Source organism: Trichosurus vulpecula, chromosome 3 (genome assembly GCF_011100635.1).
Source record: "Trichosurus vulpecula isolate mTriVul1 chromosome 3, mTriVul1.pri, whole genome shotgun sequence".
Lineage (NCBI taxonomy): Eukaryota > Metazoa > Chordata > Mammalia > Diprotodontia > Phalangeridae > Trichosurus > Trichosurus vulpecula.
In genome coordinates, this window is record NC_050575.1 from 102,446,050 (window position 1) to 102,460,529 (window position 14,480).

Below are 14,480 nucleotides of genomic sequence, written 5' to 3' on the forward strand. Positions count from 1 at the left end.
TCCCAAATGTTTCTAAATCCATATTTTTCATCACTTCCTATAGCACAAAACTGTAACATCCCATTACATTATATACCATAATTTGTTCGGCCATCCCCCAATTGAAAGGCCCGTCCTTCATTTCCAGCCCTTTGCTACAACAAAAAGTACTACTCTAAGTGTTTTGTACATATTTGGCCTTTCCCTATTTCTCTGATCTCTTTGGGACTTAAAATCTCTTTGATTTCTTTGATCTCTACTAGTGGTATTGCTGGGTCAAAGGATACACAGTTTGGTGACTTTTTGAGCCAAGTTCCAAATTGCTATCAATTTGCAGCTCCAGCAACAGTGTATTAGTATTCCTGTCTTCCCAGAGCCCCTCCGACAATGCAGATCAGAGCTTTTCTCATCATACTAGGCTATGTTTGCCCTTCCAGAGTAGGCTTTTTAAAGGGATACTCCTTCCCTGAATAGCTAAGAAATGAGCAAATACTTCATTTATTATTTTGTTGATTGCCCATACTTAAGAAGGTGATGGAGAAAATATTACTAATGCAGATTAAACTTAAAGTATGTTACAAGCAAATAAGAAAGCCAATTATCGAGTATTTAGCAGCACGCCACTGCTCCTTCCCCCAACAAAGCCCATTTCAGTTGGTAGGGATGGAGTTCAGGCTGTAAAAAGCATAAGGCCTCTGTCCAGGATAAGAATTTAGAAATTCAGTTGTGCCCCCAAGTGACAGCACTTACTACTTTGCAACTTTTGGTACCAGTGTGGTTGGCAGCTTCTCTGCCATTTATTGGCTGACTTTGAAGATGACCTGGGGAAAGAAGTCCCCGTATCAGGGGAAGTGAAAATTTAGTGCTCATAAGGGCAGCTGGGTAACACAGTGCATAGAGTACCAGCCCTGGAGTCAGGAGGACGTGAGTTCAAATGCAGCCTCAGACACTTACTAGCTGTGTGACCCTGGAAAAGTCACTTAATCCCAAATGCCTCAAAAAAAATAGTGCTCATCTTTATGAAAAGACCAAAGCTATATTGAAGAAGTTAGCTTCAATGGACTGATCTCTTGTATCACCACCACCCTAAGCAAGTAAGTAAGACCAGACTATAGAGCTGTCACATAGAAGACCTTGGAATGTTTAGCCCAGAGAAGAAAAGGTTAGGGGCAGAATGGGACATGAGCCCTGCTTTGAAGGCTCTGAAAGACAGAGGCAGAGTGGAGCCAGCCGAGTGTGAGCAGGACACTGAAGGACCTCCATGTCATTCCATCTAAAAACCAGATGAAGAAATTAAGGGTATTTACCCTGGAGAAGAGAAGACTGGGGGGAGAAAAATGAAACAGGATACCCATCTTCAAGTTTTTGAAGTACTATCTTGCGGGGGCTGGGGAAGAGTTAGACTTCTTGTCTCCAAAGGGTAACACTCGGAACAAAGAGGAGACGTTGCAACTTAATGTAGGAAAAACTTCCAGAGCTTTCCAAAAGTGTCATGGGCTGCCTCAAGAGAGCTCTCCATCACTGGAGCTGTTCAAACACAGCCTAGTGTCTGCTCGTTGGGGATGGCACAGTAGGGATTCATTCAACATTAATAATAGTAACTAACATCATATGGCTATAGAAGGCTTTATATACATTAACAGAATCATTAAATCAGGGATTCTGAGTTGGAAAAGACCTGAGATGTTGTCTAGGCCAATCAGAACATCCTCTCTTGGCCTCTCTGTTTCCTTCTGTTTTTACAGTTATTTCTTCTTCCTTTTCTCTCTCTTTCTTCATCTCTAAATTTCTACCTCTCTTTTGTTTGGGTCAAAGGCTTTCTATAGCTCTGTCCATATCTCTCTATATCTCCTAGTCTCCCTTTCTTTTCTTGTTTCTTTGCCCAGTGAATGAGATTCTGCTTCCTACCATTTCCAGCACCAAACTTCCACCTGGATCCCAAGGCTGACCTCCAAGGACTTTAGCCCAGGGTGGAGAAAGTAAACACCATTCTGCTAATGTCCTGAAAGAGTGGGAAGTCTGTGATTCAGACTCTATGTTCTAGCCTCAGCATTCCCTGGCACATTGTCCTCAGGAAGGAGGAAGGGAGGGAATAAGCATTTATTAAGTGCCTACACTGTGCCAGGCACTGGCTAAGGGCTTTTCAAATATCTCATTTGATCCTCACAACAGCTCTGTGATGTAGATGACCCTGTTTTACAGTTGAGGAAATTGAGGCAGATAGAGGTTAAATAATTTGCCCAGTCACACAGCTTATAAGTGTCTAAGGCCAGATTTTAACTCAGCTCTTCCTGACTCCAAGCGCAGTGCTCTATCCACTGCACAACCAAGCTATCTCTAGGCATTCCTGACATCAAAGAGGAGGGGCGCCAATTGGGGGAGGGGCAAATAAGCCTCCATTCCCTCTTATCCCAGGCTTATTCCTGTCCCTTTCCCATAAGGAACTTTCCTCCTCTCTCAGTCTAGCCAGTCCTACCCATCAGCCAAGGCCCAACACAAATTCTGCTCCCTGGGGCTGCCTTCTCTGACCTCGGGCCTCACTGGTCTCCCTCACCCACTCTTCCATCTTTTACCATTCCATATGGTTTTATTTGACATCAAGATATTCACTTTGTGAAATCCTCCCAGGAACTCTTTGAGGCAAATGGGGTGGGAATCATTCTCTCTATTTCATAGACGGGTAAACCGAAGCACAGAGACATGAAGGAACAAGCATAAGGTCACACAACAATGTGTGTGGCCAAGAAGGGCTTTTAATCCAGGTCCTCTAACTCATAATCCCCTACACCAAGCAGAGTATAAAAGACTAATGGTATTCTAACAAAATCAGGTGAGGTATTTCTGTTACTGCAATGATCCTTGACCTTCCTCTTCATCCCTCCCCCAACAGTGCCTCTTGTTTCGTTGGGTGATGAAACAGTGATCTTGGGCTTAGGCCAACTCCAGCTGTCACATGCACATTCTCCAAATGTCACTCTCAGAGGGGAGGGAAAGATGAGGATGTACTGTGGGTGAGCCAGGTGTGTGTTCATGGTGTGCTTACAGTGCCTCATTTGATTCTTACAATGACCCTCCAAGGGAGGCGGAGCAATGCTATGGTTGAGGAAACCAAAGCTCCAAGATGAGACATGACTTAGGTCATGAGATCATAGGACCTGGTGCTAAAAGGAATCTCAGAGAATGATAGAATCATAGATTTATAGCTGGGATGGACCCTAGGAGGTCATCTAGTCCAATTGTTTCATTTTACAGATGAGGAAACTGAGGCCCAGAAAGAAAGGTTAAGTGAATTATCCATGGTCATACAGGTCATAAGTGAAAGAACCAAGATTTGAAGCCAGATGTCCTGACTCCAAATATACCATTCGTTTCAGTACACCATTCTAGGTATCTAGACTGACCATCCTTATCCTATAGATGGGGAAACCTAGATCCAGAGGGGAAGAGTTTTGCCCAAGCCTGGAACTGAACCAGGATCTCCCTTTCAAAAGCTTCTCTAGAAGCACACTTGGGAGGCTAATCAATGATCATTGTTAGATGACTACTAGATGTTAGGCACTGTGTTAGTGAATCAAACCCCTGAAGTTCTCTTGCACAGAAATGGGATAATGGCTAGAACACTGCATCAGAGACTTAACTGTGCAACCCTAAGCAAGTGATGGAATTTCTGTGTACCTCAGTTTCTCCATGTCTGTAAAAGGACTGGGTTAGATTTGATGGCCTCTAAGCTCCTTTCTAGCTTTCAATCTATGTGGATTTCAGGTTTCTTTTTTAAAAATTCTGCAATTTGTTCCCTCCCTCCCTCACTCCCCATAGTACCTTCCAATTAAAAAAACACACACACACAACTTACAGTTGACCAAAACTCCTTTGGGTTGAATTTCAAAGACCTGCGTTGGCCTTGCATTATCTACTGGAACACTGTGGGCTGCTCAGTGGGAGCTGTCCAGGTGCTGAGGATGCTTTGGCTCACAAGCCTTCGGCCTGGCCCATTTGGGCCTGCTGTTACTGTAGGGAAGATTATGCTATTCTCCTCCCTTCCCCTTTTTATCCATTGCCCCCTCCACCAAGGTTCTCAGGCAAAAAAAAAAAACCCTTTTGTTAGTAGTCTCTTCCCTCCAAGAGGCTCAGAGTTTTTGCATGTGTCACCCCCACCCACCCAATCTTTCACTAAGAATTCTCGGGATACCTGCTATAGGCTAGGGCCAAATTCAGCTTTGTAGAGCCCAAAGAGGAGTTGATTTTTTCAGTGTATTGGTAGGGAGACCAAGAACTGACAAGATTGGGTCTTGAGCCCAAGGAGAGGAAGGAACCATATTGCTGTAAGAGTCCTAGCCAACCCACCGAGAGCCCCATAGCTTGCCCTCCTCCCATCCTCTTGCCCTAGGAATGGGGAGCCAAAATTTAGGGTTAGGCTTAAACAGGGTCTCCCTTAGAATTTTTCTTCCAAAGTAACCATCTTAGTCTTCTATGTTTAGGATTGTAATCCAGTTCTCCCAAGTTCCAGCCAAGGGATCTTTCCGTCACATCTCTGTTGACCCCTGAACACTTAACATAAATTTATAATCTAGGATTCTGTGGGAGAACTTTGCAGCTAGATTACTCTCTAACCCAGGGGTCTTTTGTGTCATGGACCTCTTTTACAATCTGGGGAAGCCTATAGACCCCTTCTCAGAAAACTTTTTTGTTACATTATAATTGAAGAAAATGCCAAATTTCAGTTAGAGGTTAGTAAAAATAAATTTTCCAAGTTCACAGACCTCAGTTAAGGACCCCTGCTCTAACCCCTGCACACACACACACACACACACACACACACACACACACACACACACACACAGACCTTCACCAAGGGCACAAGGGAATTCCTCCTTATGTGCCCTGGTAGAAAGAGTCATAGACTGGGACTCAACCCCTGAATTCCAGACTGGGCTCTGCTTACCTCATTATGTGACCTGGGGCACTTTATGGTCTTTAATTACCCCACATGTAAAATGAGGGAGCTATATTTAGGACTCCTTCTAGTTCTTACCTTCTAGGATTCTACACTCGCCCCTGAACTCGGGTCAGGGCTCAGCCTGGCACTTAAGGTTAGGACTCACTCCTGACCCAGAGATTGGGGTCACTCTAGAACAGTGGCTCTTGACATTTTTGTGTTGTGGACCCCTTTGACAATCTGTTAAATCCTATGGGCTGCCAAGAATGTTGTTGCCAATTACTTATAATTCAAAGAAATGGTAAGTTTCAGTTAATGAAAATAAAGATATAATTTTTATTCCCATCCAAGATCTTTGTAGATCTCAGATTAAGAACTGTTGCTCTAGGGCTTTGGAAGAGGGGTTTGTTTTCAATTAAGGTTAGGATTCACTGTGGGACCAGGTTGAGGCTTCAGTCTGGGTCTGGATACAGGGTCTCTGGCCAGCTCCCTGGAGCTTAGAGCATCCCCAGGCCAATCAGGCAGGAATCTAGCCACTCAGAAAGACCATGGAAGTAACTCTATGGGCAGATGGAGGCGGGGGAGCTCCTGAAGCCAACCCCCTGTGAAGTTCCATTTCCTTGAGGGCAATGAGGCTTGTATTAATTACTGCTAATTATGGGGAGGCTGCATAGACCTAAGAATAGCTTAGGAGATGTTTTCTTCATGGTTCTAAGGAGAGGGCCAAGAGCCACAAGGGGAGGACCAGCCTTGCCTGCTAGACCCGGGGCTGGGGCAAGGAAGGACGTTGGGGGTGGGGGTTTGACCTTACCCCATACACCCCCCCCAGCTCATAGCCTTCAATATATGGGGCCCTTGCCTGTCTCTTCTGCAGCAGTTTCCAGAATTGCTGCTCTGCCCTATAAACCTAAAGGAAAAATCCACTCACTTTGATGATGGCACCCAAATACAACAAGAGCTGTTCATCTGACAGAACCTTCCATCGACTCTGGAAGGTTAGAACAACACCTCTTGCTTCCTCGTCTGCACCGCCTCCCCTTCCCCATCCTGCCCTCTCCGCTCTAGGCTCGTTTAGGGGTTTACCCAAGGTCATACTACAGGCCAGTACCTGAGGCCAGTCTGTCGATTCCTTATCTAGTGTTTTTCTACGATATACTATGTTGCCTTTCTATCTGTCATTCAAGATCTAGGAAAAGGAACTGACTGTAGAGAGGACCTGGGTTCAGATCCTACCGCTACTACCCAGGTGATCTGTGCCAACACTACATGACATAAATCACGAATGTTGGGCAGGCTGTGGAAGTGGGACTGAGAAATCACACCAGGCAAAGTGATGTGGGGAGCCCAAGGAGGGAGAAATCAGGGAAGGCTTTTCAGAGGAGCCCTAGACTACAGAAGTAACATGGTACAAAGTTGGAAGACCCTCAGTTGTCTAATGCTTGCTCCCTGTGTGACCCTGGCCAAGTCACTTCACCTCTGTGTGACTCAGTTTCCTCAACTGTAAAATGGGTACAGTAATAGCACCCATCACACCTAGGGTTGTTGTGAGGCTCCAATGAGATAATATTGGTAAAGTTTCTGGCATACAGTAGGTACTTAATAAATGCTTGTTTCCTCATTTCCTCCTCTGTAAAAGAAGGGAGTTGGATGTCCCCTCTGAGGCCCTTTCCTACTTTGGTCTTTGAGCCTAATTATCCGTTATCCCAAAATCAGGACAATCAGCATCAGCATCATAGGATGTGAGTTCAAGGTCATCAGAGTTCATTTAATCGAACCCAACCACCCATTTTACAGATGGGGAGGCTGAAGCCCAGAGAGACTTCTTGCCTAGGGACACAAGGCACATCAGTGGCAAGGCCTCTTTAAATCCTTTTGCCATATAGCAGCTGAGGCCAAAGAACACAGGCAGGCTCCGGTGGGGGGAGTGGACAAGGAAGGGCTTAGGGCCTGGAGACTTCTTCGTAGTGGCTATTTCAGACACTCCCCAGCTGTGAGCAAGTCAGTTCTCCATCAGCCTTGGTTTCTTCCTCTGTAAACCAAAAGTGATCATACTGCTTGTTGTCTCAGGGCTGTTGGGAGTTATCAATATTGTTTCCTATTATAGAACCATGGGAAATCAGCTCTGGAGGGAACCTTAGAGAAGGAACCATCTAGTCCAGCTCTCCCATTTTGCAGTTGAAGAAACTGAGGTTCAGAGAAAAGCAGGGATTTGTCCATGGTCACCCGGCTGTTGAAGAGTTCAGGAAACCTAGTAGAGAACAAAAGAAAACCTGCAAGGAAGCAAAGAAAAGCCAGGCAGCTTTGAAAACAATGTGTAGTGCTTATTATTATATTATTATTAATTTATTATATTGTTATTTTTATATTATTGTCTATATAATTTCTGTAATTATTATTGATAATATTATTAATATTGTTAAGGTTTTCTTGAAATGGACAGTTATTGTTTTATATCGAATCCTTTCTTATGTTCTGCCGTGTACGTGGCATGTCTTTTTTTCCTTTACTCATGTTGTATTTGAGTTTAAAATAAATTTTAAAATTTACCAAAAAAAAGAAAGAAAGAAAAGCTCAGGAAAGCCTTTACCTCTTCTGTCTTCTCCCACTGCCAACCTCTTTTGGTTTTCACCAACTCAGTGCCTTGGGACACCTTCCCTCACCCCCAGTCCCTTAGAGCCATGTGCTTTGCTGTGTCCCCTTAGCTATAACCCTGTATCCTCCTTCCTCCTCAGGACGGCGCCCAGAGAGGGGCCCAGCCGCAGCTGCCCCTTTAGCAATCAAGAGCAAGGCTAAGGGTGAGGAGGGGGCCTTGCTGTGCCCAAGCAGACGAGATGCTCTGAGGCTCCGATTAGGACCATGAAAGGCCTGAGTGGGGACAGTCGAGGCCGCCACCTTTCAGACAGCCTGGAGCCGCCACCCCCTGATGCCCTATTCCCTGGCTCTGATCGGAATCCCTACCTGCTATCTCCAACTGCAACAGTAGCGGCTGACCCCTTCTCCCGTGAGTCAGGATTTCCAGGAGCCTCAACTGCTGTACCTGGGGATACCCTCTTCCCTCTGCCCAGCCCCCTACCCACCAGTGGCACCTTTCCTCGTCTTCACTACAATTCGCACTTTGAAGTACCTGAGGAGGGCCCCTTCCCAAGCCATGCCCAGGCCACCAAGATCAACCGGCTGCCAGCCAACCTCCTGGATCAGTTTGAGAAACAGCTGCCTGTACATCGTGATGGCTTCAGTACTCTCCAGTTCCACCGGGCAGAGCCCCGGCCACGAGGGGAAAGTCCTGGGCGCATCCGTCACCTGGTCCACTCAGTCCAGAAGCTCTTCTTTGCCAAGGCCCAGTCTCTGGAGGGTGGTGGCCTTAAGGGCGCTGGCAATGGCCGGAAAGGTGGAGCTGGGGGTGGGGAGACCGGGAAGGGCCGGAGGGCCAAGGGCAAGGATTCGACCAAGGCAGCGGAGCCCAAACGAAGGAGCCGCTCCAACATCTCAGGCTGGTGGAGCTCAGATGACAACCTGGATAGTGGCAACAGTGGGGACTGTGGTTACCGGCCCCCGGCTGGGCTGATGACACTGGGCCGGCAGCCGGAACGGGCACAGCCACGATACTTTGTCTACAATACCTTCAGCGAGCACATGCTGAAAGCAGCCAAGAACAACAGTGAGCTCCCCCGAGCAGGAGGAGGAGGGGGAGGAGGGGCACCCCCACCTGCCAGCCTGCCTGCCAGCACAGACACTAGCTATGGCAAACGCGGCTCCTGGTCCACTCTGACCCTCAGCCATGCCCGAGAGGTCTGCCAGAAAGCTTCGGCCACCATCGATAAGGCCCTGCTGAAGTCCAAATCTTGTCATCAGGACCTGGCCTACCACTACCTACAGGTAATCTTGGAAATGATGGGAGGTTGGGGAGAGGGAAGAGCGGTCAAGGAGTCACAGACCCCAGGGTATGGGCTGAAGGAGCCAGGATTCCCTTCTTTGGGTCATGTCAGAGCAGGAAGAAGAGTTTCATAACTTAGCTTTCTATACCTTCTGAAGTACTTCTCAATTTACAAAGGGCAATAGAAACTTAACAAGCTTTACAGTTTATAAAGATGCTTCCAACAGAGTACTTTACAGTTTACAATAACTTATAAATCACAAATTTATGTGACAAATGATTTATAGTTTACAAAGTACTTTACAGAGTCCAAGGTGCTTTATGGTATTCAAAACATTTTACAGAGATCACAGTATTTTCTCATCCCCTTCCATTGGATCATAACACAATAGTGAAAGAAAGATCAGGTGTTGTTGTCTCTATTTTATGGGGGAGGAAACTGAGGCTGAGAGAAAAGAAGGGACTTACGTGGGTAACACAGTCATGGCTTGTAAAGAGATGGATTTGAGCCTTGAACCTACCCTTCTTTTCACTATGCACATTATCTCTCTTAACACCTTTACCTCTTGCCGCCAAAGTATCCGAGCATTCATTTAGATGAGTTGGGATGGCTTGGGAGTATCAGGGAACCGGAAACATTTGGGGAAAGGAAGAATTGTTATTTTCTAGTTTTTCAGGAGTGGCAATGCTGAGCCTCTAATTGCCTCCTTTTCTTGGCCCTTAGATGTGTCTGGAAGTGGCCACCTCTAGAACGTGATGATACAGAACCTAAAAGGGCCCTCAAATGTCAGGTCCCCCCTCGTCATTCCAATATTATAGCTCTGACTATTTGTTTATGAAACCATAAGTCCCTAGGCTTTAGAACTGGGGTGGAACCTTAGGGCATAGACTGTCAAATCAGGGAAAGACGTAGGACAAAATGTCAGTAGAAGAGTCCTTAGAAAATTGAACATCTACGTGTAATTGGGGGGAAATAAAATATTAAATAAATGGGGAAAAAAGAAAATTGAACATCAAAGATGGAAGGGACCCTAAAACACAGAATGTCATGTCAAAGGGACCTTAGATATAGAATAACAGACCTGGAAGGAACTTGAGAAAACAGAATATGCCAAGGACAGAAGGGACCTTAAGATGTCCATCCTGCCCCCACTCCATTCTATAGACAGGAAGAGAGATATCCAGAATGGGATAGAGACTAGCCCAAGGTCACAGGGGTGGCTACCAGAGGCTTTGAAGGGCTCTTTCTCTCAAGGGCCCCTGTTTTTCTTGTGACTGGGGCTCTGACAGTGGGGCTTGGTGTTCTCTCTCTCCATGCTGCTGTGTCCCTCCCTCAGGTGCCCCCAAGTGAGTGGAACAGCTCCCTCTCCAGGACGGGTGCAGACAGTGAGATTCCTTGCAGACGAATGCGCAGTGGAAGCTACATCAAGGCCATGGGCGACGAGGACAGCGAGGATTCGGACACCAGCCCCAAGCCATCCCCCAAGACAGCTGCCCGGAGGCAGAGTTACCTCAAGGCCACCCAGCAGTCGCTGAGTGAGCAGAGCACCACCCACAGGTGAGCCTTGGCAATGCCAAGAGACCAAACCAGGCCCCGGCCAGGTCCCTGACCTTGCCTTGGAGCCCTGGGCTGAGCCTCAGGAGCCTCAGGACCCTCAGGTTCTAATCCTGACTCTGGCACTGATGACATCAGTATGTGACCATTCTGGGCTTCAGTTTCCTCTTCTGAAAAGTAGAACAAGAAATGTCACATCAAGGATGAAAGGGACCTAGGGGGCAGCTAGGTAGCATAGTGAATAGAGCAACAGCCCCAGAGTCAGGAGGATCTGAATTCAAATCCAGCCTCAGACACTTCCTGACTGTGTGACCCTTGGCAAGTTACTTAACCCCAATTGATTCCCCCCGCCAAAAAGAAAGAATGAATGAAAGGCACCTTAACGTATAGAATGTCAGAATTTGAAAGGGACTTAGACATCATGACTACCCTGCCTCCCACCCCATTTTAGAGACAGGAAAAGTGATATCCAGAGTGAGAAAGGGAGTTGCCCAAGTGGGTTGGAATAGACATTCCATTTTTCTTTTTTTAGAAGCAATCAGAGTTAAGTGACTTGCCCAGAATGACACAGCTAGTAAGTATCTGAGGCTGAATTTAACTCAGGGTCCTCCTGTCTCCAGGGCTGGTGCACCACCCAGCTGCCCTGGAATAGGCAGTCTTTAAGGGCCCTTCTGCTTCTGATAGTCTGGTCCTTGTGCCCCCAGCCATGACCTGGGAATCCCAGGCCAGCAGCTCTCTCCTCAAATCTGCTTTCCATGCATTAGGCTCAGTCTCCTTCCCTGGATGACCTCATATATACCCTGAGCTCCGCAGTCAGACCGACTACAAATTGTCCTGGTTAGAGGCTGTGTTCAAGGATGCCCTAGTTAGAGGGTGTCCTGGTTAATAGTACTAATAATAATAACTCAGGAGGCGGCACTGCAGAGTGGATAGAGAGATGGCCTCAAAGCCAGGAGAACCTGGGTTCAAGTTCTGCCTCTGACACATAATCTCTATGTGATCCTGGACCCCAGGCAATTCTTGACTACATCGTAGAGAACGTAGTTGTTGTTGTTAAGTCATTTTTCAGTTGTGTCCTACACTTCGTGACCCCGTTTGGGGTTTTCTTGGCAGAGATACTGGAGTGGTTTAGCCATTTCCTTCTCCAGCTCATTTTACAGATAAGGAAACTGAGGCAGACAGGGTGAAGTGACTTGCCCAGGGTCACTAGTCTGATGCTAGATTTGAACTCAGGAAGATGAGTCTATCCAGGCCTGATACTCTATCCACTGCGACACCTAGCTGCCCTCCCCCCCACCCTCCACCGCCTCCAAGTTGGAGGTCTGCATTGGTAGGGGGAGTTTTTTCACCAGAATTCGCTAATAAAATCACTAATCAATTCCCTATCCTACTAACAGCCTACATAGCAATTTGAGGTTCCCCACAGCTTAGTGAAATAGGTAGGGTAAGGATAATTACTTCCTCCTCTCCCATTTTACAGGTGAAGATACCAAGGCTCGGTCAGGCTAAAGGGATTTGCCAGCAATGACACAGTTTAGGAGCATTTGGGATTTAAAACCAAACCCCATTCCAAGGGCTTTGTTCTTTCTGCTACACCACTTGCTGAGGTTGCTCCAGTGAGGGGTTATCTCCCAGCCCCCACACACTCACATGGTAGTCTCAGAGTTAAGATTGGCCTGTGACACAGACGGGCCTGGCCTATTTGGCTGGAGGCTTGAGTGCAGCGTGAGCTCCGGCTGCCACCTGGTGGCAGGTATGAGGAAGAGCAGCTTCTGTGTCATCCAGGACCTCTGGACGTCTTGCGCTAACCAAAATCCTTCCCCTCGCTCCGAGCCCTGCTGATGTTGACTTTACCCAGGAAGGTATTGAGGAACACTGACCCATTAGCCCCATCCCCTCCATATGGTAGAATTTCTCCAAGAGTGAATGGTTTAAGAAGCCTAGGCATAATCATACTTCTGGAGTCCCCTGGTGCTGAGGACAGCTCCCGTTCACCAGGGACCAACAGGAGGCTGGCTCTTTCTTTACCCCATAATGGTGAGGAGATCCCCGTCTCCCCCCTTCAACTCCCCATCCCACCCCGATAAATACAGCTCCTCCTTGAGCAGGCTGCACAGGGTCATGGGCTGATGAGTCCTCGGGGGTTGGGTCCTCTATTCTTGCGTTCTGCCTTTGATTTGTCCTTAGGCAACTCACACCCCTTCTCTATGCCTCAGTTTCCTCCTCTGTAAAATGAGGGTGTTTGATTCAATCATCTCTAAGCTCCTTTTCCTCTCTGATGTTCTGTGAGTCTATAAACTTCTGTTCCCTGGCATAAGCTTTGATTCCGGCAGCCTCCGCATCACCATTATCTCCCCCACAGGAGCTTAGACCGCCTTGACTCCGTGGACATGTTGCTACCCTCCAAGTTCCCGAGCTGGGAGGAGGAATATAATCCTATTGGCAATAGCATTACCGAGTCCAGCTGCATCAATCAGGTGAGAAAGGGAAGAGGGTAGTGGGAAGGCTGGCTCATAATGGTGGGAGAGGACAGGGATTAACATAGTGGCTAATATCAAAGGCCAGGCAGGGCCTGAAATGAGGAAAGAGCCAGGCCCAGATCTGGGGGCTTCTGGTGAGTCCTCTGTTTCCAAGGTAAATGGGTTCAGTGAGACCATCACTGTCCTGCTGTAAAAAAAAAAAATGGATGTTTATCTAATTCTTTAAGGCTGACAAGGTTTCTACTTGGTACAGTGGAGAGCGGACTGACTCTGGAGTCAGAGAACTCTAGCTTGAATCCTGTCATTGATATGTGTTATATGGGTGACCTTGGGCAAGTCCCTGGAACTCCCTAGCCTCCTCTCTAAAATGCAGAAGGTGGAATGGATTGCCTTGGAGGATGATTGCCATCTTGCTCTATGATCTGAGTTACTTTATACGCATGATCTCATTCGACGATCACAGGCATCTGCATTAAGCGTTCGCTAGGTGGTGCCATGGACCTGGCCTGGAGTCAGGAAGACCTGAATTCAAATCCAACTTCAGTCGCTTTTTAGCTGTAGGACCATGGGCAAATCACTTAACCTCTGTGTGTCTTAGTTTCCTCATTATTGTGAGGGTCAAACAATGTAATAATTATAAAGTACTTAGCAGAGTGCCTGGCACATGGTCAGCGCTTTATAGATATTGTTGTTAATAATTATTATTATGTTACATTTGAGGAAATGGAAGCTCAGAGAGACTGAGTGATTTGGCCTTGGTCACACAGCTGAGTGTCAGAGGTAGGATTTGAGCCCTGACTCCAGGTCAGCCAGAAGAGTGTCTGCAGTTTGCAGCAGGGAGGAAAGCTTAGCATTTCCCAACAGGGAGCAAGGGAAAGAAAGAGAAAGAAAGAAAGAGAGAGAGAGAGAGAAAGAAAGAGAGAGAGAGGAAGGAAGGAAGGAAAAGAAAGAAAGGAGGAAGGAAGGAGGGAAAGAAGGAAGGAAGGAAGGAGGGAAGGAAAGAAGGCAGGAAGGAATGAAGGAAAGAAGGTAGGAAAGAAGGAATGAAGTAAGAAAGGAAGGAAGGAAGGAGTGAAGGAAAGAAAGAAGGAAGGAAGGAAGGAAGGAAGGAAGGAAGGAAGGAAGGAAGGAGGAAGGAAGGAAAGAAGGAAGGAAGAAAGGAAGGAAGGAAGAATCCAAACCAGAGCATAACTTGTCGCTGAAACCAGCTATTAGCCTTGAGGACCGAAGGCCAAAGTGCAACTCAATCTCTTTTACTCTCTGATCCCTAACCTTACCCTCTCCTCAGACCAGATTTCTTACCTAAGCTGACAAGGCTGCAGCAGTATTTCTATCAGCAGCAAAGGTGAGAGATGTAAGGACCACAAGGTGGTTTATTGTACAGGGACTTATAAGAGGGAGAACAGGATAAATTAGGGCCTGATGGGAGCACCTAGAGTCCCCTAGAAGAACCTTCATGGGCACAGAGTGGGAATGGGGAATGCCTTGCTGGTCTCCAACCTTCCAGTTCCAATGGGACCCAACCCTACTGCTGGCTCAGCCCTAGTCTTTCTGCTCTGTGTCCCCACAGCCAGGGACCCTGTTTATTACAATTCTTTGAAGAGTGGGTATGGGTTGGTCCAGAGAAGAGAATTTGGACTCCAACCCTTGACCCAA

The 14,480-nt window shown here is 47.0% G+C and overlaps 1 protein-coding gene across 2 annotated transcripts in view; it reads left to right on the top strand.

Annotated features, from left to right (window-relative positions):
- The first annotated feature begins 7,647 nt into the window (after positions 1-7,647).
- Positions 7,648-14,480, top strand: part of DLGAP4 (DLG associated protein 4) — a 102,495-nt gene continuing 95,662 nt past the window's right edge. The window contains exons 1-3 of one of the 2 annotated variants that reach the window (XM_036750551.1): positions 7,648-8,791; positions 10,127-10,347; positions 12,707-12,821. In XM_036750551.1, the coding sequence (XP_036606446.1) occupies positions 7,772-8,791; positions 10,127-10,347; positions 12,707-12,821 (1,356 nt within the window). In that variant the 5' untranslated portion in view covers positions 7,648-7,771. The remainder of the gene's footprint in view (positions 8,792-10,126; positions 10,348-12,706; positions 12,822-14,480) is intronic. The other variant, XM_036750552.1, reaches the window with a different exon arrangement.